This window comes from Camelus dromedarius, chromosome 26, assembly GCF_036321535.1.
Source record: "Camelus dromedarius isolate mCamDro1 chromosome 26, mCamDro1.pat, whole genome shotgun sequence".
Lineage (NCBI taxonomy): Eukaryota > Metazoa > Chordata > Mammalia > Artiodactyla > Camelidae > Camelus > Camelus dromedarius.
In genome coordinates, this window is record NC_087461.1 from 7269461 (window position 1) to 7296206 (window position 26746).

Genomic DNA, 26746 nt, shown 5'->3' on the forward strand with positions numbered 1-26746 from the left:
ATTTTATATGTTGACTGCTAGAGTGTGCTGTAATCCTCTACATAGTGTTGGTTTTGTTCTGGCATGTAGTATAATTACTCAGAATCAGTTGGATTCTTCTGAGCTTGCCGTTAGCTTTTTTAGTTTGGGGCCTGCGTACCACTGAGTCCAGGGCCAAGCTAGCTTCACTACTAAGGTGGGAATTCTACATGATACTACAGGTACTACAAACTCTACCATGGCTGCTGAGAACACAAACTATACCTATTTTTTTATATGTTGTAGAAATGTTCTACATTAACTACTATTGTTAGAAGATAAGGAAATTCTCAAATCAATATGCTACATTTTCAACTTTAAAATAGAAAAGTTAAGTTTAAGTAAATTAATACTAAAATAAGTACAACAAAGATAATAATAAAGAACAGAGAAGTAAATTTAAGATAATAATAAAGAACAAAGCAGTGGATAAAATAAAAGCAGAGAAAAATCAGTATAACCCTTCAAGACCTTATTCTTTAAAAATATACATAAAATCAATAAATAGCTAACAGACTAATAATAATAAAAGAGAGAAAACATAAATTACCAATACTAGAAGTGGATGACACTGCATATATTAGAAGGATAATAAGAGGAAATCATGAACAATTTTAAGTCAACAGAGCTACAGCAATGATGACAATGAAATATTGGCACTTGAGCTGACAAGTTGTTTAATAGAACAGAAGACAGAAATAGACTCAGGCATACGTGATAAGTTTATTTTCAGCAAAGAAGGAAGATAATTTATGGGAAAAAGAATGAACTTTTCAACAAATGGTGCTGGAATAATTAGATACCCATAGCTTAAAAAAAAAAAAAGACACTTAGCCACACTACATATACAAAAAATTACTTGAGTTAGATCAAAGACATGATAACCAGAGATTAAACTACAACACTTCTAGAAGAAAACAGGAAAAACATTAGTAACTGTGTGTTCCACAAAGAATTCCTAAATACAGAACCAAATAGCCTGAAACACAAATCTAAAAAGGTGATACATTAGACCCCTTCAAAATTAAAAATGTATAGTCTTCACAAGATACTGCTAGTAAAATGAAAAGACAAGCCACCCAGTGGGAGAAAATCTTTGCCAACTGAAAGAATTCATTGGCAGCAGATACTGATTTCAAGAGATGTTAAAGGAAAGTCTTTGGGCAGATGTCAGATGGAAAAGATCTACACCAAGAAATGCTTACTCTTTTTCAATGGCTTTTGCCCCTCCTCAGATAGTTTTTTCTCAAACATGCATAAATCAGCACTGAGCCAAAGACTTCAGGGCATCTCCCTGCAGATCTCTGGGTCTCTCTGTCTGTCTCTGTCTCTCTCTCACTCCCGCCCTCCCTCCTGGTCTCTGTCTCTGCCATCTGCTACTCTGCCTGAAAACTGTAGCCACTTGCCTTTCTCCATACCCAGATCTTTGAGTCCTCTATTCATGGAGACTTCTGGGTTCTCTTTGCATTTCCCCTCCCTACACTGCAGTTTGTAAGTACTTTCTAGCGGTGACCTTCTACAATTTTAGGACTCACTTTGTTTCCCTTTTCTCAAAGATCATAAGTCTGCATTGCCTGTTGTCCAGTTTATGAAAATTCTTGCATCTTATATTTGATACAGTTTTCCAGCTGTTTAAATAGGAATGGTACATTTGGTCCCTGTTACTTCAATTGGTCAGAAGTTGAATTTTCTGGGTTTTAAGAGCAGATTGAGAAATCATATTTCTTGAAACCAAATACAGTTTTTCTCTGACTTTCCTACTATGTGAGCTCTTTGAAAAAAATTAAATTTGATTTCAAAATTAAAAATGTGTTTGAGAATTATATGTAATTGGGAGTGGGAAGGGAAGTAACTCAGTGGTAGATCATGTGCTTAGCATGCAGGAGGTCCTGGGCTCAATCCCCAGTACCTCCATTTAAAAAAAAAATACTGTATGTAATTGTGCACTTTTCTATTTTAAGATTTACTTAGAGTTTCTGTCCACCATTCTTGTTTTCACCAATGCTAGATATAACTATACATAACTTTGACCAAATATGTAACAAATTCAAACATTAAATATACTCTCAATATCTTTTAAACACTTCATATGTTAAAACTTTTTCGATGATTCCTATAAATTAATTATTCTGGCACACCAGTGACATACAGATCATAAATGTGCTTAAAGTGTATATGCGCCAATATGCGAAGATCTAACTCCCGTATTCAACAGGCTAAAATTAGTGTGCGAACTATAGAGCACATAAAATTTAAACTGTTTTGGTTGTGACCTTACTACCTAGCAGGGCTTAGAGAGCATTATTTGAAAGACTCTTAGAAAGCCTGTCCATAGCTAGTTCGAACTGATTCTTTTTTCTCCTCTGGAAACGTTGCTCTATAGAAAGCAAAGACATTCATAATTATTTTACTGACTTCACAACTGTTTGAAATGCAATATTAAATGTTCAATTTATTTTTTATGAATATAATAGTATTTCCTCCCACTGAACTATATTTTCAAAAATAAAAGCAAAACACATTCATCTCCCTTTTACCTTGCCCTCTGTCCTGACTTCACTCAACATTTGGCTAAGTTGAAATCAAATAAAGGCCACTTGAAAAACAATAATTACCAGATATTCAAAGACTTCAAATTTAATTCCCCAAGACATAATGAAAGCATTAGAAAATTAATTGGGGAAAAATAATAACCACCATTTGAAGAGAACTTAATTTGTATGAGACCTGGTGTTGTATTGAACTATACACATTTTCTCATTTAATTTTCATTGCAATATCTAGGAGTAAGCATCCTCATATTTTAAAGGGAAACTAAGATCAAAAAAGTTTATTTAAGTTGACCAAGGTCACATGGCTTGTACATGTTAGAGATGTCAGTGCCTGTGCTTTCATTACATCAATGTATCAGCACAATTCTACTGATTGCTAAGAGAAAGCAGAATCTTTACTATTTTAATGTTCTCTTAGTAGCCAGAAATTGAGTCATCTTTCTATACAATTAAACGTGGATTTTCGTACATAAAGCTCAAAATAATATTAAACAATTACATACACCTAGTCTGTGTTTTATATATTTATAATTCTCTGCAGATAGACACAAACATTTTCTAAGATGCATGTAGAGGCATCTTGTCATGGAAATAATCCCAGATTCCAAATGAGTTAATAACCTATAGGTACAGTCTGTACATACTGCTGCTTTTAGGTACAACGTCTGCATGGTTCTGTGCATGTGCTGACAGTGAGCATGTAGATATCAGAGAGGATTTTGTTATGTTACTAACACAAATTGCCTTCAGGGAAGATTATACATCATTAGATTTATTAATACTTAGAAAAAATGTCTTTGTTAAGTAAAGTTACTTTCTTTCTTAGCTATTCAAAAGCTGCTTCTATACTCATAGCATATATTCACCTTTATTATTTTTTTTAATCTAAATTCTTCCTGGTCAATATAGATGTAAAATCATAAATTTGAGGACTAGTTACATTTGATTCTTTTTTTTTAACATTTTTATTGAGTTATAGTCATTTTACAATATTGTGTCAAATTCCAGTGTGGAGCACAATTTTTCAGTATACATGAACATACGTATATTCATTGTCACATTTTTTTCTGTGAGCTACCACAAGATCTTGTATATATTTCCCTGTGCTATACAGTATAATCTTGTTTATCTATTCTACATATTGAAATCCCAGTCTGTCCCTTTCCCGCCCCCTTAGCAACCACACGTTTGTATTCTATGTCTATGAGTCTGTTTCTGTTTTGTATTTATGTTTTGTTTTTTTGTTTGTTTGTTTTTGCTTTTAGATTCCACATATGAGTGATCTCATATGGTATTTTTCTTTCTCCTTCTGGCTTACTTCACTTAGAATGACATTCTCCAGGAACATCCATGTTGCTGTAAATGGCGTTATGTTGTCAGTTCTTATGGCTGAATAGTATTCCACTGTATAAATATACTACAGCTTCTTTATCCAGTCACCTGTTGATGGACATTTAGGCTGTCTCCATGTCTTGGCTATTGTAAATAGTGCTGCTATGAACATTGGGGTACAGGTGTCATTTTGAAGTAGGGTTCCTTCTGGATATAAGCCCAGGAGTGGGATTCCTGGGTCATATGCATATATTCACCTTTAACTTGATCATTAAAATAAAATTTTCCTATTTTCTTCACTTGAAGGACAGTACTATTCAACCTGTAACTCACTGTGAAGTGTTTTTGTTTGATTATTTGTTTTTAATATCGAATATTACAACACTTAAAATTAGTGATGACAAGTATTTAGGAATTACTTGCTTCAAAGTACATGATTGCACATTATAGATAATTCCTACATCTATGTGTCTCCCTGCATATAAATTAACTGACTCAGCTCAACCCCATACATTGAACATGCTGTCACAAACACAAAATCATGCATGGAATCAATTTTTCTGTCACAGAAAGCTTTAAAAATCTCTCTTATTTTTAGTAAATTTTAAAAATTTCACTTAAACCTTGTAATTTATTATTTCAACTCTAATTGTGATGGTCATTCAGCCCTCAAGCTACCAAATGCAATGTTGCCGGCTATAAATAATTCTTAACCATATTTTCTCCACTTTGAGAAAGTTTAAAATTCATGTTTGCTAAGATTAGTATTAGAATTATACATGGGATGGATACTTTCTGTAGGATTTTCTTTGGACACGTTCACAATGTGTGAAAAAATTTAATTTTACAGACTTTTACATTATTCACAAATGCAAAAAGTCATCCCACAGACTTCACATAGAACTTTCTATTCATCAAGTGAGTTTAATTATCTGTACTGTGTTCACAATTGCCAAAGACACAATGCCACAGAACCTGGGGGCCTGTGCTCATTTAAAACATCAATTATTAACTTGGTCTGTGAGCTGAAGCCTACCACGCTCAATAAGGTAGACCAGCTCTTTATTAATTTTCAAGCATAAAAACTGCAACTAAAATATAAACCCTGTGTTGATCCTTTAATTCTCTAATAACTATGATTAGGCTGCAAAATATAAAACCTTGCACGTAGAAAATCAACAAAGATAAACCAGCTATAAGCCTTATAAGATTGAAACTTCCATACACCATAAGATCTCCATTAAGTACTCGGGAGATGCAGTTTAAGAGCCCTTCCATTCCACAGTTGGATCATCATCTTTTCTCCTGAACTCTTTTGATATCAATTATATGGGAAGATCTTAGTGCAAGAGCTTGCGGCATATCTTCAATGTATGGGGCTGAGCATACTTGTTTTCAGTCTTAACAGCTTACTTCTCTTCAGGGCCACATATTTCAGGTCTTCCCTTTGGAAGGAGAATTCCACAAACATAAGCTCTCTGGATCAAATCTCTGCCCGTCCCCCTTGTCTCCCTTTTCCTCTTGATTTGGGATGTGGCATGTTTCACTAAAACACCATTAAATGACCTGCATTCAATTACCACAACATTTACTTACAGTTTATTTTATCCATGTTAAATTTCATTAATTAAATAAATTGTGTAAGATGCAGTCTTAATTTTCTCTTAACACAGTGCACTTTCCCTAGGAACTCCCAAAATATGTTTAGTGGGGTTTATAGTCTTCTGGCCATACTGGATATTTTCTTTATTCCTGTGTGTGTGTATATATATATATATATATATATATTCCTATACATTCTATACTCCTCTGTATATATATATGTGTATATATATACATCCTGTGTATATATATGTATACACACACACACACTAAATATAGCTGTCTATATTTAGTTTTAAAATAGAATTTTAAATAATTTTTTATACTTAACATTTTGTTTGAGTGAATTAAAAGGTCCGGTCTATTTGCTTCATAACCACATATCCCATTCTTCAACATACAAATTTATTTCCTCTCTTTAACTTTGAAGTTTATAAACAAGTAACTTTCTTTTTTTTTTTTTTTTTACAAAAAGTAACACTTGGGCTGTATTTATGTTTTCCTTGTATAACTAAGAATTTCACTTGATTGATTTAGAAAAATATTTTATACTAGAATTCTTGAAGAACTATGCTGAAATTGGGCTATGGTCTATATACAAAGGTACAAAGGAGGAAATTGAAAATAGACTGTTTTGTGTCCCTACATAGGATCTTGATTTCCTTTTATTTATTTCTGATATATTGTTTGATTTTGTTTCTCCTGGACATTAGGAGGACTTGTACCTTATCTACATAATTCAAACATTTTAGTATGATCCCCTTATTGGAAATTTCTGGACATAGGAAAACCTTTGAGTCTGCATAGTCATGCTGTTTTCATTTTTTTCCTCAAATTTTTGCTGTGATTATTTATCTTACCTAATTAACTTAATTCTTCCTCAAGAATAATAATTCTATTTTCTTCTCTTTCCTATAGAAATAAAAAAGAGAAGATGTTCAAAATCATCTTCCACATTATTGATCTTTTTAGTGTGTATTTTTCTATCTCTGTAATTATTTTGGTAGTCTAAAATTATGACATACACACAAAACATTTAGCACTGCCATACTGAAAATGTTGATTCTCATCAATCCCCACTCAAGTGTTAATTGCTTTGTAATATTCTAGAGTTTAATATCTGTATGTGAGTATGAATTTGTGTGATAATGTGTATCAAAGTTGAGTTCTTGGGTCAAGTTCATATCTTCCTTAAAGGCCTCCATGACCCCCTCCTATCTTGTCTGCAGTTATTTTATCTCTTACCAAATCACATTGCCCAGCTCCCCTGTGATGTGCTTAAGGATGGAAAATATATAACACCGTTGCAAACTTTCTGGATGAAATTTGACAAACTATATTAAAATTTAAAATGTATCTACCACTTTTCCTGAAAATCCTATTTCTAGGAATTTAAACAAATGCCTCTCTTAATGTATAAAGATATTGATGTAGTAGTGCTGTTAAAAATAGTAAAACAACTCTAGAAGAACTAACATGCCCACTAGTAGGTTTCTGATTATGTAAACCATGACACAAACTGTAATGGAATTGTACTGCGTTAATATTACCACCATATTCACCTAAAAAGAAAGATATAACAAGGTATATCAGGCATAAAATTATCACCAGGAAATACACATACAATCACATATAAAGTTTGAAAAGGTATCAAATAGTATGTAGATAAAATCACATGCAGGGTGTGTGTGTGTGTGTGTGTGAATAAAAAGAGATTAAGAGAAAGTAGTGGTGAGTTTGAAGTGGGAGAAGGAAGCTTTCACAGTTTGTTTCTGTTTTCATTTAAAGAGTCTGTTTGGTTTGCATTCTCTAACCTCTTAAGTAAATCACATTTATGCATGAAACTATGTATTTAATGGCAACCAGACTTATCCAGGCAGTAACATGATGTAGCATTTTTCTGTTACTACTTCTCTATATTAGAAAATTATAACTGTGGTTTCCAAAAGCTTATGTCAATTACAAATCTGCAATATCCATAAAGATTCTGTTTCACAGCTTATTTAATGTTACTTGGTAGCCAAAACTCAACATTTGTCCACATAAAAAATATTTTAAATGTCGGTTTCCTAGCAGGTCACAAAACATACTTTGTCCATAATTAACTGAATGAGTATATCACTTTGCCTCTGAGTACACTCATCCATATGTAATTCACGTTGTAGGCTTGTTATGAGAGGCTTCTCATTTTCCTCCCAGTTCTCTTCATTTTTCTTTGGTATCCTATGTTAAGTAGGGGATTCTGAGACCTTATCTGTAGCCTTCTAATGTTTTAGGCCTGGAAGCTGTGGGGATGAGACACTGTGGAATTGGAGCAATCTTTGCCGTTGGGGCGGGTGCAGGAACCTGTGTCAGGGGATGCCTGAATGTGCTGAGACCGCACAATGAAGACATGAGAGAAATGAAGAATGCTAAGAAGCCACCGGAAGGCACATTATGCAACCACAGCTGTAATGATTGCACCATAAGATCTGAGATATGACTACAGGAGTCTAGGCCAGTGGAAGAGATGTTACAGTAAGAGTCTGGAAAGAGATTTATATTCCGATCAATTCAGCTTCAGCATTACTGAGAGTAAACAATGTCTCATGGATGAGTATTTTCCTCCAGGACTTGCTAAACAAAGATTATTGGTAACCTTGGTTAAATGACGAGTGAAAGGTAAATACACCTTGGAAGGGGCGGCGGCGCGCGGCGGGGGGCGGTTAGGGTGCGCGCCGGCCGGAGCGGCCGCCCCCATGGCCGCCGTGCAGCAGACGGGGAAGGCGCTCCAGGGCCACGAGTGCAGCCTGCAGGTGTCGGAGGACGAGCTGGTGTCCACGCTGAAACATCTAGTGTCCGGGAAGCTGAACGTCCCCGAGCGCCAGCAGCGGCTGCTGTTCAAGGGCAAGGCTCTGGCAGACGGGAAAAGACTCTCCGATTATAGCATTGGGCCCAATTCCAGGCTCAACCTAGTGGTCAGACCTCTGGAGAAGGTGTTACTGGAAGAAAGTACCGCCTGGAGACTGGCCGAAGCCCTGCCCCCAACCCCGGCCGCCTGGCAGCTCATCTCCAAAGTCTTGGCCCGCCACTTCAGTGCTGCAGATGCCAGCAGAGTCCTGGACCAACTACAGAGGGGTTAGGAGACGTCCCTGAGCCACCTGACGCTGGATGACATCCAACGCTTGGCTGGCCGCTTTCTACACCCTGAAGTGAAAGCAGCTATGGAGAAGGGGTTCTCCAAGTCGGATTCCCAGAGTGTGGGGAGGCGCCTGGCCAGGCCACAAGCTGCATGTAGCATTAAATGTGTTCTCATGTTGCAAAAAAACAACAAAATACACACACACACACACACACACACACACCTTGGAAGTTAGAAATAGTCAACTGCTCCATAAGGATCTAAAGGCATATTTCCTCCAGAATCTTTGATTATGTTCTAAGGAGAATACAAACTTACAGACGTCTCTTCTCTCACAGAGAGGGTATGTTTATAATCCACACCAGAGAGATTCTCTCTCTCCCTCCCTCCCTCTCTCATGAGGCATATACGCCTGGTGTGCTAGGTAACTTCTGGACTTTGTAATTTCTGGGTTCTCCTCCAGGCACAGACACAGCTGACGCCCCTTGTGTCAGCCTGCAGGGAATGGGAGTGTAGGGAGTCAACACTGATGGGATGCTCTGTGAGTATATAAAGGATCTGTTTTCTGATCCAGAGATCTTGTGTTTCTTGTTAGGATAAACAAACAAATAAGGATACAAAACCTTAACAGCTATCATCCATGTTGCCGGTGAAATGTCCATTTTTTGAGGTGTGGTTATGGAAAACAGAAATAGCAACGTGCATACAGGCTTTTCTGAGAGCACCCTGATATCAAATGATTCTACCTCATCATGACCCTGACATACGTTATCAAAATATCTTAAATTTTTAGACTTGGATAGTCAAATTACATCTTTCATAACCCTCTTCCCTTGGAGAACTTCTAAAATGGACTGGGAAGAACGTAAGGAACGCAAGTTTGGGTTTGGCAGAAGCTCGGGGTCTGGTGAGAGACTTGCATTCCAGCTGGGTGATACAGAGCAGAAGCCCAGTGAGATGGATCGGGCTGCATACTAAGGGCATTTGAAAGGCTGCAAACCAGAAGTGACATTCAGTCCACTGCAGGCTGGGTCTTAATGCATGCTTACAAAACTGACTGCAAGATCAATTATCTGGAGGAGGTAAGGCAACTGACTGTCATTCACTGGTGAGGTCTGACTCGGAAACATCCCAGCGGGAGGCTGCAGCTTTATGGACTCAGGTTGCACCTGGCAGCAGCGGACAACAGCAACCATTGTGTTTTATTTTGTTTCATTTCATGTTGGAAAGAACATGGTGGTGGGTATGTGTATAGAAGATGTTCTTTAGCACAGGGTAGGAAGACACTGAGGCATGTATCCCTCTGTATTTATTGTCAGTAATGGTTCCATGAAAAGTTCTCTGATTTGAAATCAGAGTAGTAGGAAAAACTATAAAATTGAAGCACAAAGAAAAATATGTCAATAAATGAGCAGTGTATCAGTAAACTATCATACAATATTAAGTATAATATTCATGGAATGGACTTGCTGGAGGAGAGGATGCAGAGACTTCTACAGAAAATTATATTTGATGAAGTAACAGGCAAAAACTTTCCAAATTGAATTTAAAAAAGTGTAGTCCATGTGAATAGGATACCGGTAGATCCTAGAGAGATTAATACAAGGAAGGCAGCATGTAAGCACTTCATAGTCAAATTACTGAAGCTAAGTTTACTGTAAATATATTAAATGTATTTGGGGGGAAGGCAAGCAGAGGAGGAACATTATATACAGCAGAACTATTATACAAATTACCTTTGTCTTCTCATTACAAATGCAAATCAAAAAACAATGGAACAGCAGGTTTAAAATGTCACAAGAAAAAAATAATTTGTTTCAGCCTACACTTCAGTTTCAGAAACAAAGACAAAATGAAGACAAATTCAGCTAAACAAAAACTGAAACAATCAATGTCCGGCCGATCTTCTGTAACAGAAAAGCCACAAGAAGTTTCTCAGGCTGAGCGAACATGGTGTCGGCCTCATACTTAGATCTACGCTGAGGCCTGAAAGAGCGGCGAAAATGGTAGCTATAAAAGGCATTTTTCTCATTTTCCTTATATTTAAATGAGTTGTGGTTTAAATATCTGCTCTATTCTCTTGTTGGGGACTACAGGATGGAGTTCCTCCTTTGGATGCTGGTTACAGATACCCTTTTTTTTTTTTTGATCTCTTTGTTTTTCTTTATGTTTCCCTTTTTTTTTTTTTTCCTCTCCCCTAGTTATACAGATCCATGGTGTCTGTTCTACCTGGCATTCCTTCTTATTTTGTCTTTATTTAAGAACTTAGTTCGTCTTTAATTATTTCTCTAAATTCCTTCCTGAGAATTCCTAGACCTCCTTTTTTTCTCCTACATTCTCTGGTTATCTGGTCATCGCTTCCTTCTGTCCCCTTATTTTTATATTTGATTGCTTCATTAGTCGTTCTTTAGTTCATGTTGGAATTTGGAGTTCCAGTTTTCATCTGTTTTGTGTCTAATTTCAGGTGATTTTTTTGCATCCCATTTCACTTTTCTCTTATTGCATATTTTTATTGTTCTGTGCCCCTTCTTGTTTTGCTGCTCAATTTTGAATGAGCTGGATTTTCAGAAAGCTGTTAGCAGATGATTCCTTTGGAGGAAGGAGGGATCATTATGGTCTCTGGTATCATAACTCAAAAGCACCTTACTTTTTTGCTGCAGCAGTAGGCTCTTCTCTCGTGATATGTACCCGCTTTGTCTCTTATGACTCTCATAACATACCCAACTCAGGAGAACTTTAACAGCTGGCAACAACCATGTAGTTTGAAATAGCCAATGCCACCAAGGGACATGGTCGCTGCTTTCCTAGATGATCCCCTTATCTTTAGAAAGTATACTTTGCACCACACATTCTGAAAGATACTAATTGTTTTAGTTCCTTCAGGCTGCTGTAACAAAAATACTGTGTAGACTGGGCGTCTTGAACAACAGAAATTAATTTCTTCTTGTTCCAAAGGCTGAGAAGTCCAAGATCAAGGCACCAGCCCATTTGGTGTTTGGCGAGGGCCCTATTCCTGGGTCATAGATGACATCTTCTTGACGTCTCCTCACATGGTGAAAGGTGTGTGCAGGCTGTCTCTGGAATCTCTCTTATAAAGGCACTGAATCCATTGATGAGAGCTCTGTTCTCATGACCTAATCACCTCCCCAAGTTCTCACTTCAAATACCATCACTCTGGGGTTTCGGATTCAACATATGAATTTTGGGAGGACAAAAAAATTTAGGCATAGCACCAATTCTGGGTCCCTCTGGGTATTTCTGTGCTTTCTCTCTCTACCTAGCCTGTTGGTTTAGCTCATTATCCCACCTATTTGGAAGGAATATTTATATCACTTTTTGTGGTTGCCACTGAAGCTCTACATCTCATTTCTTGGTTACCTATAATATGTGGATAATAATAGTAGGTTGTGGGGTTATTATGAAGCTTCAATGAGTTAATACCCATAAATCGCTTTGAACAATACCTGGAACATAATAAATACTATTTAAGATTTTGTTACATTAAAGCCAAAAACCAGATCTGTCAACTCTAGGCCCTTTCCTCTCACAGATCTTGGCAGGAACATCATTGGTTCTCACTTGGAGTTTTCTGGGCTCAGCAGGTTTCAGGACGACCTAGTAATATATGATTTGGAATGTAAGCTTTTTTCCTGACTCCTAGCCAGTTTCACAAAAAATATGGTTTGGGTTTTTCCCCTATTATTTTCTGTTTGCCTTCTTGGAAAAAAATACAGGACCATTCAGAATGTGCATCCATATTCCTACAGAAGAGTCACTTACAATATTGGAATCATTTATAGTATTTCTTTTACTTAGGACTGAAGTCCTAAATTAGCCTGATTTGAAGATGTAACTTCTTATCTTTGTAGTTTGCTTCATCGTCTCATGTGTAGTAAGATCCACCTTGAGGAACTCTTTTATAAATATTAAAGGGGTTAAATATGAGAAAGAATAAAAGATGTTTTCAAATCTTAGACAAAGTAAATAAATCTGTTCTCTTTTAAAGATCTGTCATGAGCTTAGCATTTTTATCAACATACATAGACCCCCATATCTGTCCTCCGGAACAAAATTTTAATCACGCACTTGGGCACATAAAAGCTAATCTGCTGGTCTAAAGTAAAATAATATAATGCAAGATTTTATTTGCTCAGTTAAAATGACCATTTTTCCTGCATGAGAATGAAAAATAATGTTATATTTAATACCCAGGTAACAGTAATGCCATTTTTTTCCAAGTTGATTTTAGCAGCCCAGCAGGAATACAGCAGAAAACAGTGTGAGAATTAACAGAAGCATATTAGGCTCATTTGCACACACCCACACATTGAAAGTGCAAAAATTACAAATTTGTAAAGTTACCAAAAAAAAAAAAAAAAAAGGGTGAGATTGCATTTAAAAAACACAAGCATTTGGAAGAGAAATAAATAACAGAACTTCTACAGAACTTTTTTTTTTTCTTGTGATTCTAATGGGGACATAATTCTCAGGGTTTTTGTTCTGTGAAGCAGAGAAGGATGAAGTCCTCTTTTTTTTTCCTGATGTCAGAAAAAAGAAGGCCAAAAGAAAAGAACAGAGAAAAAAGACCGAAAAGATCTGTTGTTAATTCTTGGGAGAGTCTCAGAATTTCCCCTGCATCCAGATGAATGATTAGACAGATTGATGCCCAAATGTCATCTTAATTGCTGAAAGCGTAGGTCCAAATATAGCCTTACTTTCCAGCTAACACTCCCTAAAAGCTTGCCCCCCCTAAGGAAATTTTGAGTCTACAGACATGGTTACCCGGGTCACTACCAACCTAATCAACATATATAAAGAAGAAAAATTCTCAACCCCCGCAACTGTACAACTTCTGATAGTTTAAGTCCACTTAAGCAGGAAACCCACTGATCCCTGTGGCTCCAGGTAACCAGGTAAATTGCTCCTTTCCCACAGGTTGGAGAAAGAAAAAGTAGATACAGGGGAATGTCCTTACCTACAGAAACCACTGGAGGAGGAAGGAGATGAAAACAGAAGTTTTGGTTTTGTTTTGGTTTTTTCTTTCTTTTTTAACTGACCTTAAGGATGGGTTTGTGGAAATAAATGAATACCACTCAGCTGCGATCAGTCTTTTATTCAGTACTCGCTATAGCAAGGGAGTCAGTACCACTGTTTTTGTTTGGCAAGAGCTCAAAGGCAGGCAAGAGAGTGGAAAAGTTTTATAGTGGAAAAAAAAAATTTAAGAATTCTCTGGACGCTGTTCATCTGGAGAAGTTGGGGATGGACTGACTCAAAGCAGTGCAGCTTACATGGTTGGTTTGAGGAGAACCATTGGTTTTTTTCTAGTTCATCCTAAATTGGAAGGAGGGCAAAAAATAGGGAAATTGATAGTCACTGCCCGAGCCTTGACTGTTACATTCAGGAATGACTTGAAGCAAAGACCCATGTTTCTCCTGCATTTCTTACCTGGGCCAGAGTTCTCTTGTCATACACAGTCTGACTATTTTGTTTGTGTATTCAGTCTCTGGGTTGAAACATTTTGATCAAAATACAAGGCATTTTGAGAATGCAATACTTGCTTCCATTTCCTTTTGAAAAAGAAAATTGGGAAATTAAGAGAGCTGAGGCAATCTATATATTTGAAAATAAAATCTGGCTAAATTGAATGTGATGTTGAGAGCCCATTGGAAAGTGGATATACTGAACATACTGGCCAAAACAAAAAACAAACAAACAAACAAACAAACAAACAAAAACACTTATAAAGTGTGATCTGTATTTTCTGTAGAAATAAAATTGTGCAATGGTATCATAAGGCTCGTCTAGCATAAAAGTACATAAGAAACCAATAGAGGTTTCCAAAAATAGTTACAGCAGAACAAATCAGAAACTTTAAAAAAAATTCACATTTCTTGGATTAATTAAATATTAATAAAATTAATATGTTGAATATTTTCATACATATGTATAGTGTTCCTTGTGTAGTTTTAGGCTAATCTTACTAAAGGCAATCTTCTAATGATCAAAAGATGCAAATAGCTTTTTCATTTTTATGAGTGGCTTTTGATTTCCAGAATTCTGTCTTTCTGTCTTACTGAAACAAAACTAAGTTTCTTAATTTTCCCTAATTCTTCTTAGAAAAATGCAAAACTTATCTTCCCTTATATCTTATCTAGTCATGAAAAAGCCACATGGATGCTACTTTTTAATTTGTCCTTTGCTTATATATTTTGTGATAAGATATTTTTTTAATTCCTATTTAATGTGATTTGTCTTTTCAGTGAACTCAATTTTAATACCACTTCAGCTCCCTGAATGAAGTTAAAAACCCACCAAATCCATTAAAACTACTTTGGTAAAGTTTTTCAACTATTAGACACCTATAAAATGTAGTGAATATATTTTTCTTCTTGACTTATTTGATCTCTGGTGATTCCACCTGTCTTTGTAGAACTCTTTCCTGCCTTGAGTTCTGTGCCTGAAAATGTATCTGCTCCACTCCATTCTAGAGAAATGGATTCTGTATCCTGACTTTGTAGGTAAAAGGTTAGACTGACTCAGTGGCCAGGGTTCTAGTGGACTGACACAATTTCCATCTGTTCACCCTAAAAGAGCCTGAATCTAAGTAATTACTTCAGTGGGGAGGGAGGAACTGATCAAATAATAAGAGAGAAGAGAAAGAGAGAGGGAAATGTTGGACCAGCCTAGATATTATATCTAACTCCTGAGTCTTTCTGTTTTTTTTTTCCTTTTTTCTTTTTCTTGCTGTCTGTTTCTTTTTCCTCATTCTTTACTGCATTATATCTCCCTGATTTCCCCTCCCTCCTCATCTAAGTTTTTTTCTCCTTAAGTCTTTTTTAAGGAACACTGGGCTCTATCTTAGACAATAAAATCATTCTAAAACAGAATTTAACTAAAACAGTTAAAGCTCAGTTGCTTCTCAGTCTCATTAATGTCCCTGATAGAACACCCTGCAGTCATAGTTCCCTAACTTCCTAGTCATTTTTGCTTCTGGCTAAGACAGGAGGTTTAATAAGCAATGAAAAAACTGCAAAAGAATATACTCCAAAAGACTTGGTTAATAGTTCTGACGTTTTCTGTGAAAAGCACACATTGATTTTTGTATTAAGTTGTTGGTGTATGTTCGGCATTTACATTTGCAGTTGCCCTGAGCCTAAGAACGAAATTAATATATAGCTTTTAGGACACTCTGGACACACACAGAGAATAGTATATGAAAGTTTGCCATTCAAAGAATCATAATTGCTTTATAGATAAAAAGAAACTTATAATTGCTTTTGGTCCGTGTCTCTTGTTCAGAAACTTATCTTGATGGCTTTTAACCCTTAGAATGGTTGGTTAATGCCCTCGGATGATAACAGCTGTTTTCTCTGGGCTTTCATGTGCTTTGCATTTGTCTCCTGAAAATGAGAAATTATCCTATTGCATTCCTGTGAGAAAAACCTTAACATCAACCTAATGTTACCTTCCTGCATTAGTGGAGAGTTGAAGATAGTCTCTATGGTTGATGGATATTTTTCTCTTTTAAGAGGAAAAACTATCCTGAAAGAAATCCCAGGGCTTCTAATGAAACATTTGTCATAAGTAGACCCATTAAAGTTTTGTAGAGAAATAATCCTTGAAAAGGGCAAATCTAAATATTGGAGCATATTTCTTTGATTTCTCTTTTTATTCTAATCTATGTCTTTTTTTTTTTTTTTTTTTTGCTACCCTATGTGTAACTGTGCCAGGCTAATTCAATTTTTGTTTAAGAAAACACGATTGGCATGTTGATATTAGGAGAGTATTTTCACTGAAATCACTGAAATCTCTAGTTTTAATCAAATTTTGGAATGGCATTTGGGGTACATATATTGAATTGCAGGACTTTGTAGGCTCTGTATAAGCTGTTTACTATAATTTTAACCTTCTCTTTCATCACCTCTTCTCAGCAAACCCAAGGTTAAAAAAAAGAAGAAGGTCATAAATACTCCTGTCTCCATCTCTGTATCACCCTAGGAAGCTCCTAGCCAAGTTTCAAACCACACTCTTACTCTGTCATAGTTCTGTGCACCTACTTTCCTCAGTTTTCAAGTGCTTCTGCCTTCTACACATAATCTAGTTTAGACCCTAGGGTTGCCCAGTTCCAACCCTAACAGACATGCCCTCAGAGGACCAGCCCTAGAGCTTCTCTCACATCGGCCCTTCCTAGATGCAGCTCCAGACCAGGTTCCTTCCCTGACTCCCCACTGGAGCCCATCAACCAGAATGACTCAAATACCAATAAAGTAAAATTTCAGAGAAAGGCCAACTTTAATGAAGGGAATATAGATTGAAGTCCCTACTGCTCAAAACATTCCCCCTAAAACCATAGATGATCTTAAAAGACTAATTCCCTATAATAAGGGCAATAACCCATAATTCAGACCTAGTGTGATTCAGCTAAAGAAGCCTTGTCTAAGTTACTTTAAGCATGCATCAATGCTTAATTCCTTCTTATTGCCAAATAATGTTTCATTGTGTATATATATATAGATATATATGTATATAAATAGAGAGAGATAACACATTTTGTTAATTCATCAGTTGGACATTTTGGGTTGTTACCCCCCCCCCCTTTTTTTTTTTTTGGCTACCATGAATAATGCTGCAATAAACATTCTTGTATATAAAGAAAGAAAAGAAAGAAGAAGGAAGGAAGGAAAGAAAGAAAGAAAGAGAAAGAAAGAAAGAAAGAGAAAGAAAGAAAGAAAGAAAGAAAGAAAGAAAGAAAGAAAGAAAGAAAGAAAGAAAGAAAAAGAAAAGAAAAGGAAAGAAAGAAAAGAAAAGAAAAGAAAAGAAAGAAGGAAGGAAGGAAGGAAGGAAGGAAGGAAGGAAGGCAGGCTTTAACTACTGTACTTGAAGGAACTAGATGGACTAACATGGAAGGATAAAAAGGCGACTTCTCCAGCAAGCAAACCTCTTCAGAGTGAATGCAATTGCTTTCTACACTAGAGTTCCAGAGAGTGAAATAAACAAGGGGAAATTTGCAACTCTCCAGGAGTTACCTGGAGAAAAACAGGAGAGGGAAACCTGCTTCAGCAAAGTATTCTGAAACAAACTTTAGAGTCCATTTGCCTGAGCACAGTTACTAATTATGTGATCTTCCCAAATTAATTAACCTCTTTTCAATTCTGTTTTCTCATCTATGAAATGAGCATAGGAGTCTCAACTTCCCATTGTCATAGAATGTCATGTTAAACACCTAATATAAAAATTATTCCATTTTCTTTCTACTTAAGGCTGACCCCGTTGAGAATTTTTATCTCTGTAAGTGTAATAATAAAGGAAGATGGAATGGCAGTACAATTTGTGAGACTTGTCAAGATTTTTTTTTTCCTGCCACTGCTTAAAGGGCATTCATTGTGTTGTGGGAAGAAAAGGGAAACAGAGCAAATTCAAGAGTCTCACAAATTACTGGGACTTCCTGTTTTCACTGGTCGTATTAATCACATAACTCGTGACTTTTCCAGAGCAAGCACAGTTGTTTCACTTAAAGAGGATGATGATTTTGAACTCAATGTGTACCATTTCCCACTCCTGGCTCAGTTTCCTGAGAGAATTCCAAGGCATTTCTTTCCCTAGAATATAGCATGCTTTGTTTGTTTGTTTGTTTGTTTGTTTTGAAACAGAACTACTTGGTGGTATTTTGTCCCTGAGATCTATTATTGGAAGAAATATCTGATATGCACAATTGGAGCAGTAGACGCTTTTTATGCTTCTTAGATATTAATAGAGGCAGCTCACATTGCAGAACTCACTCTAGAAGTGTAGCATAAAATATGATAAAAATCAACCACCCACATGGCTGATTTTTATGGAAAATATTATCATAGATACAATATATTATACTCTGAAGGTTTCATATGGCATCACAAGAAATGTTTTGCAGCCTAAACAGGCACAGAGATCTCCCTGTTATTTCCTATAAAATGTATCCAGATTGAGCAGAAAGTTAGCAATTAACATGCTTGCTTTATGAAACAAGCTTGACATTCTTCTAAGGTATATGCTAAAGACATAAAAAAGGCAGAATGCAGTTACTTAATATAGTAAAACATGTTCTAGACAAGTTCATTTTCTAACTTATATCTTCCTTATGTCACTCTGCATATTTTTACTTTATTCATCTACCATACAATTACTATCTGTTAAACTTGAAAAATCCTATTTATTTAATTTCCTTTAAAAAGTTTTTCTGAACACTAAATAGTTTGCTTTATCCTAATATCCTTCTAAATTTCTCAATTTAAGTTATGTTGTGTCTTTATGAGAAATGTTTTGCATTCCAAACTAGTAGATCCTTTGTTTACCCAGATTTTTAAAAATTGAATCCCTTTTCTACAAAGCTCAAATCCCTTTTCTATAAAGCTCACATCCTTAGGACTGTCTTGTTCATCACCTTGTCACAAAAATAATATTCTCTACCTCCAAAAACTTAAGTAACTCTGCAAAGTACATTCTAAATAACCTCTATAATCAGTAATGCAAGTTCTCCTTTTGATTCTTTATTTATTAAACTGCTTTGAGACTTATCAGTAATCTCTTTGCCTTTTAAGAAAAGTGTAACAATAAAAGGTGATGTGAAAAGACTTCTTTCCTTAAGCTGATCATTGTCTCGCCTGGATAAAAATAGGTATAGCTGTTTCGTTGAGTTTGACTTGTTTCCTGTTCATGTATGATTTTATAAATGTGTGCATTAAACTGTCTTTTCCATTTTCTGATACAGTCAGCAAAAGCTACACTCAGCCTAAAAAACTGGAAGTACCTGTGTGGCCCTAGAGGGTGTGCTTCTTCCAAAGTCACTTATCTGAAGTCAAGAATGTAGCCTCAGTGTCCCTGCAGTCTGATCATTATGTTTTATTTCCATGTTTTTTCCTCCTTCCATACAGCACACCAGAAAATGAATGAGGGAGGTTATATTTTAACAATTTCACAAGAGATGAAATATGTGGGGAAAAAAGAGAACGATTGACTCTTTCATCAAATAAGTAACTTCATATTAAATGTTTTCATTGCAACATAATTTACATAGCTGTGTCAAACATGACTTTACTCTTTTCATTCTTTTCCATTTTCCACAAAGTACATATCATCATAGCTACAGTTAAATGAAGACTGATTTCCAAAAGCAAAATCTAAAGTTTATTTCTTTAAGGGGGTGGTAGTAAGTACAAGTATTTAGCCGTAAATTTGATCCTAAGGCTGATCAAGGTTATCAGAAAAAGTAAGTGAAAAAAAAAAATTGATGAAACTAGCAAAGAAATGTAACCCCCAGATCCTGAATAATGTGTGAATGTTGCCAAAAGCAAAGTAGACTCTGGCAAGAAACAATGACGGCAGTCAACCATTGGAGTGACAGAGGAGAAAAGGAATTACAGAAAATTTTCAGTCATGGCAGTGCTCAAAAATTGTCACCAGATTCTCACTGGTACAGGAGAAGGAAGTAAAAAGAGAAGGAACAGAAGTGCTGCCATGAGAGTGGAGCCCAGCGACCACACGTGGCAAATCTAAAAAAGTGTCCATACATTTGAATGCCTTCAAAAATGGGTTAATTGGGTTGTTCACCTTAAGGGCTGTTCCTGGGAAGAAACTAACAGAGCTCACGGCTGGCAGAAATGATCCTTCAGAAGCAGGGCAGACTGTGAGAGGCAGATGCCGAGGGTCTCCTTACCCATCTTAAGTAGACAGAAGAAAGAACTTTGAGCTGAGGAGCGTGGAAAGCCAATCGGCACACCTTCACCAGAAGCCTCCTGATGACCGCGCGCGCAGGGAAACCACACTCACTCAGACACTCTTTCACTGTGTTCTCTCTTATCTTCTTGGGGTCCTAACCCTCGTGTCTGGTGTCACCACCTTATGATATATCATTTCCCCATGCAGTTTGCAATTATCCCTGACAGAACCTTCAGTTCATTTTTCCCTCGGTAGGAGCCTTGTGTACCGCATACTGTGGAAGGTCCCAAAGGAACAGTTCTGTTCTTGCTAGCTTCCTGCAGGGCATTACCTGCTCTGGAACCTGTTTCTACACTAATTTCTTCGAGTTGGGATTCGCACACCACTCAGTTGGTATAAACGTTGATGCCATCCTTGTGCTTGGTACTCACTTTGGTTCTTCTAATGGGAATTTTTTTTTTTTTCCACTTGAAGCCCTTGACAGAGAAAGTATCTCCTGACACTTCACTGGGTCAGTGAGCAGAGCTGTTCTCATCCTCTCCCTTGGAATGGCCAGTTCTCTCAGAGCCCAGGCTCTGCGAGGTGGTCCCAAATCGATCTTACTGCCTTATCATGCTTGAAAGCCACAGTCCTGTCCTTATTCAGCATTAAAATGTCATTTTCCTGAAGACTAGAATGCATATCTTAGTCTTATAAAGCCCCGCAGCTTTAGCTCTTACATTTAATGCTCAGGCCTTAAATCTCACCTTATTTCTGACATTTAGCACCTCCTTCCACACACACATTTTATTTCATCTCATTAATCTCAGCTATATTTAAATAACAGTATTTTATACACATTTTCATAGACTTGTTATCGGGAGAATGATCCAGATTATCTTGGTCAATAAACTATTATATTCAAATAAATTTTTGAAAGTTGGAGTCAGAAAAACTGTTACAGAAATTCTAAAAAGCAATACTTTGATACTTCTTCAGAGTAGATTTGGGATAATGGAAAGTTATGTTTAAATTAAAAATATACAAATGGGATCAACTGGGAGTGACATCATCAAAATGGGAGAATTAAGAGGACTATTTTTTTCCAACCTCCTTTCCACCCAAAAATACTACCGCCACCACATTGGCAATCACACAGGGATGAGAGAACCCAATTGAAAGTCCAGTAGTCATCCAACAGAGAAGTCCCAGCACACCTTTAGAACTAAAAAATCTGAGACTACACACACTGAAGAGGGTAAGAGGAATGTCTTGTATTCAGCTGCATCGCCCTTCCCCAAGGGCGGAGCAGCTCAGGCCAAGAGAGCCTTTGTCAGCCTGAGATGTCCCCACATGGGGAAGTGGGAGCGCGTGAGTGAGCACTTGGCTTACTCAGCTGTTCAAGATGACGACAAAGAGGCCCATTTTTCTGTCAGCTCATCCAGAGGACTGAGGCATGAGCTGCACAACTGGGAAGCAGTGGGAGGCAAGAGAACAGCAGCAAAGGCTCAGAGCAGAACAGTGGGACGTTGGCTGCCAGGGGTGGGAGGTGGGAAAATGAGATGCTGGTCAAAGACTACAAACTTTCAGTTTTAAGACAGTAAGTTCTGGGGCTCTGATGAACAGCATGGTGACTGTAGTTAACAGTATTGTATTCTATACACTTGAAAGTTGCCAAGAGAGTAAGTCTGCAGTGTTCTCAGCACACACTCACACAAATGGTAATTTTGTGAAGTGGTGAGGTGTTAATTAACCCTGTGTATTGGTAACTTTAAAGTAGTTTCCTCTTGTGAAATAACTGAATGTCTGTAAGACAGCTACATACTTGTTTTGTGTCAGATACCATATACTTAATCATCCCTGAGATGTTTGGTTACCATTTGCTGGGAGAGCTACAGATGACACTGTGTGGGGAAATCATACAAAACAGCCACGGTCAATAGATAAGCCCGTTTCCGAGCATTTCTCACATCAAAAACTGTTAGAAGTGGTGTATATGTATCTGTGGAAACGTATCCTCTTATGTGTCGGGTGCTATTTAAGGGCTATGTTCATTGACTATGCATGCTTTAGCAATCCGAGTCAAAAAAAGCTGCAACGTTTCCAAAGTAACTGAATATACTAGTTAAGAAAGAGAGAAATGTTCTGCAGTGTTTGGAACATTATTTATTTATACTATCAATACACATTTAATGCTAACTCTTGAAAGATACCTTCAGTGGTACATACTTTTAAAACTAAGGGCATAGCATAGAAGGTACATTGTATACTTTCTCATTGATTATCAAGGACACTTCCAAGACAGTCTTAACAAATTTGAGCATAGTTTTCAGTCCCCAGCCTAAAGTGTCAAACCCCATTCTCTGTGTACGTGTATACCTCCTACTTCTCTGAGGAACTTAGGAATATTAAGCTGGCACTCCATCTTCAGCCCCTAGGCCCCCTCTGGTCATGTCCCATCTCCACATTTCCCCAGTTATTTCCAAGGCAAACCATGTGTGTGTTCTCAAAGCCACAACTTTTCTCTTGCCCTCACTCATCTTCCCTGACCTACTAGCACCTTAGTGTTAGGCAGCATCTCTGTGTTACCCTTCAGACTCTCCTATTGTGTAATGCCCCACCAGGCTCACTAGGCATTAACTTTCAAACTCTTGAACACACTAAAATATTTTTCATTTAGGGGCTTCATCTATGTTTTTCTTCTCAGCCCAGAATGTTCTTTCACCTACTCCTTATCCAGTTGCTTCCTTCGTATAATTTCACATTCAGCTTGAGTGACAGTTGTTCAGAAAGGACATCTTCTGCTAAGTCTTCCTGCTAAGTCTCTCCTGTTATGAGTCCAAATTTATTCTGCTTGCCACATGACCGGCCAATAAAGCAGGAGATGAAGTGATGGAGCAAGGAATAACGAGTTTATTCAGAAAGCCAGCAGACCGAGAAGATGGGGGACTAATGCCCTAGAGAACTGTCTCCCCCAAGTCAGAGTTTAGGCTCCTTTTACACTAAAAAGGGAAGGGAGTGGGATTGGTTGTTGCAAGCTTCTAGGTGTCAGAATTCTTTGTTCTTGCAGCTGTCCATGCAGGTCATGGTGTCCCTACAAACCTTCAACAAAACAGATGTTATTTTCTGTTCTGCAACATTTTTATCTTTATGTGAATGGGAAAGTGTTACACCCTTAAAGGTCAGAGCCTTGAGAATGGGCTCTCCTGTATATTTCAGGCTGTAGGCAACATTCTTTTACAAAAGATGCAGAAGCAGCATGACTGAACTCAGGCAACAGAGCACAGGGTTAGAGCTAAGGGAACAGATCAAATATGGATTCAGATTTGTTTTTCCCTACTACAATCCTAAGTGAATATCATACTTTTATTTTCTGATACTCAGTTTGTTTTTAACAGCATTTATCATAATTTATGACTTTTTTTTTTTGTCTGTTTACCTAGCTAGACTATAAGCACTTTGAGGACAGTATGCATGTCTGCTTATTCAATAGAGCTCGATATATAGGAGGTCCTCAAGAAAAATTTGATGAATAAAGAAGTGAGAGTAGATACATGTCCCCAAACAGAATGCAAAATCAATATTCAGTTAGCAGAAGTAGGCCTATATATTATTCAGAATTTTACAGGTTGCAGATGGCAAAACATCAAATCAAATTAACTTAATGAAAAAGAGAAGTTATGTATTAGTATACCTGGAAAGTCCACGGAAACACCTGACTGTGGGTATAGCGAGATCCAGAGGACCATACGGTATCAATATGGCTTTGGCTCACACTCAGCTTATCTTTGGCTAGCTTTATTATACAATCAAGTTCTCTTCACATAAGCATAAAATTCCCATCTCATACACTCCTTCCCCCCAACCTTATTATATCTTTAAAATGGTGTTTTAAAACAGCTGTTGTTTTTTTTTTTTTTTCTTCAAATAAATTGCTTTGATGGTACTTACTATGGGCAGACAGCCTTCAAAGTGCTTTGCAAATATGAACTCGTTTACTGTTTCTGACCAGTGTCCCCATTTTATAGTTAACTTGTAGGACCTCACCTTTGCTGAGCATACATTCCAATGTGGGGAGGTGGGGAGGTAGTCCAGAAATAATAGATATGACAATATATTATATCATGTTAAAAGGTGATAATTGCTGGGGAAGATGAAAAAATAGAAATGGGAGGATGGGAAGTAGTAGGGGGCAATGGGTCCAGTCCAGCAGCTGATTGAATAGGTTGGTTTGAGTAGAGATTTGTTTGTTTTTTTTTCATTTCATTTTCAACTGAGAGAGTTGCAACATATCTGTCTACCCATGGCTACTCCAATTCCAACAGTAAATCCAGAGTCAAAGGCTAGTACCCAGGGGAAAAAATATTACCCAGTGTCATAAGCAAAATGTGTAAGTCAGTGTCTCAGTGAGTAGGCTAACTGGTGAAGGTGACCAAAGTCAGAACCAGTTTCCCAGCCAGTTGGCATGGTTAGAAGACATTTGGTCGTGTCCAAAATGTCTGTAAGACATATAGTCCATGCCAAAAAATCCTTGATATTTGGTCCTATTTGGTCTTGTTCAAAGTGTCCATGAGCATATTTAGTCCATGCCAAATTGTTTTGGAGAGGACCAAATGTCTCCATAGATATTTTGGACAGGACCAAACGTGACCCAGTATCAAGGATCTTTTGGAATAGACCTCATGTCTTTACTGAAAATCTGGTCCAGTTATTTTTCATTTCTTGAGGTCCCTTATGCCTTTGAATTATACTGTACTTTTCTAAATAATAGTATTATTAAGGTACATATTGTTTTTTCAGGCTTAGAACCACTGGAGAAATCATATAACTCAGAAACTTACATCTAGAGATTACAGACTTTTATTTTATATGATGTTTTCCAATTTCTTAAGAAATATTGTGATGCCAAGATAAGTGGTAAAAAAGCATTGAAAAAATTGACCTGAACTTCTAGTTGCTTGTTTAGTTTGTCACATTTCCTGTAACAATGCACCTAATTGACAATGCACCACATTTCCTGTGACAATGCACCTAATTGTTCTCCATTAAAAAAAAAAAAAAAGCAGAACTATAAGCAATTTCTTTAAAACAAATGGAAACAAAAGGATCTATTAATGACTGTGCATAAAAACAATAGAGAATTTAGAATCAATGTATATAAGGGTGGAGGGGGGAAGAAAAGGTAAGAAATCTTAAGTGGACATTTTAATTTAAGTTTATGAAGTTATTTGTGATTTTTATTTTATTCTGCATTTCTAGATCTAACATATAATATGAAAAAGCTATACTCATAATCATAAACAGGGGTCAGACTTAACTTTGTTGACAAATTTTGAGCAAATTTGGTGTTACCAGCTTTATTAACTGCATTATTTTCTTTTGTGAATAAAATAATTTAGAGTTTCAAAAAAGCATTCTAAATAATACTTACCCAAAGAAAAGTTTCAATGTTTTAGAAATTCATTCACACCTACAAATGATTTTGTCACTAATAAGATAAAATAATATAGCCCAAGGATTTTTCACTTTTGAATTTAAAGCATTTACCAGGTTTATATATTTCTTATGTTGAATTCTACTCTTTTAGTCCTTATTAGGCAGCTCTTGCTTTTATGTGAGAAATGTTTCATATTAATAACCGATATAAAGAATTTATTACAGGCCTTTTATTGCTTTAAAAGATAGATCAAACACACACATATATATGTGTGTGTAGAGATACATATCATTTAGATATATGTGTTAGTATATGTCTATATAGTGATAGACAAATATCATTTATATGTGCAAATATATATACTGATATATGTCTATATATCTATGTATGGATATCAGATATATATGTGTGTATATTTTAATAGATATGTATCACTCACATATAGGCATATATATAAATAGCACATCTATATAAGGATATGCTTATCTTTATATATATAAACTTTTATGTATGTCTGTATATACACACTATATATGTATTTCACTCAAACTGGGATTTGAAACTATAAAAACTAGCTTCAGAGACCACACTATGCCATCTGGCTTCTTCTATTTCTCTTAATGTTCCTGGTGCCCAGGACACAGCAGATTTCTAGGAATATCTGTGCAGGGCTGGAGAGATGCAGGGCAGAGGCACTGTGGCACAAGAGATTTTAGAAATGAGACCTTCAATCACGTGCCTCTGACTGTGAACCTTAAGTTGTCATAAGAGAATTTATAACCAAATGTAAATCATGACTTTCCGCTGCCTTTCAGCAGTACAAGGTATTTAAATTAACAATCTGCCTGTTACTAATATAGTCATTCAAAATGAAGGCTTATTCAGTGATGCATATAGAAGGAGCCAAATTAAAAGTCTATTTGAAACCCTAGATTTGTGGCAACAAGAAAAACAAGAATGAAGAATTATATGGAAGTACTGACGAACATTCAAAACTTTTTGTTTTTTAAT

The 26746-nt window shown here is 36.5% G+C and overlaps 1 protein-coding gene across 1 annotated transcript; it reads left to right on the forward strand.

Moving 5' to 3' along the window:
* The first annotated feature begins 8093 nt into the window (after positions 1 to 8093).
* On the forward strand, positions 8094 to 8973 carry LOC105093598 (ubiquitin-like protein 4A). The gene has a single exon (XM_031444494.2). The coding sequence runs from the start codon at positions 8243 to 8245 to the stop codon at positions 8624 to 8626; it is 384 nt and encodes a 127-aa protein (XP_031300354.2). The 5' UTR covers positions 8094 to 8242; the 3' UTR covers positions 8627 to 8973.
* The last annotated feature ends 17773 nt before the right edge of the window (positions 8974 to 26746 follow it).

Coding starts and splice junctions, on each gene's coding strand:
- LOC105093598 (XM_031444494.2), top strand. CDS start 8,243: ATGGCCGCCGTGCAGCAGACGGGGAAGGCGCTCCAGGGCCACGAGTGC.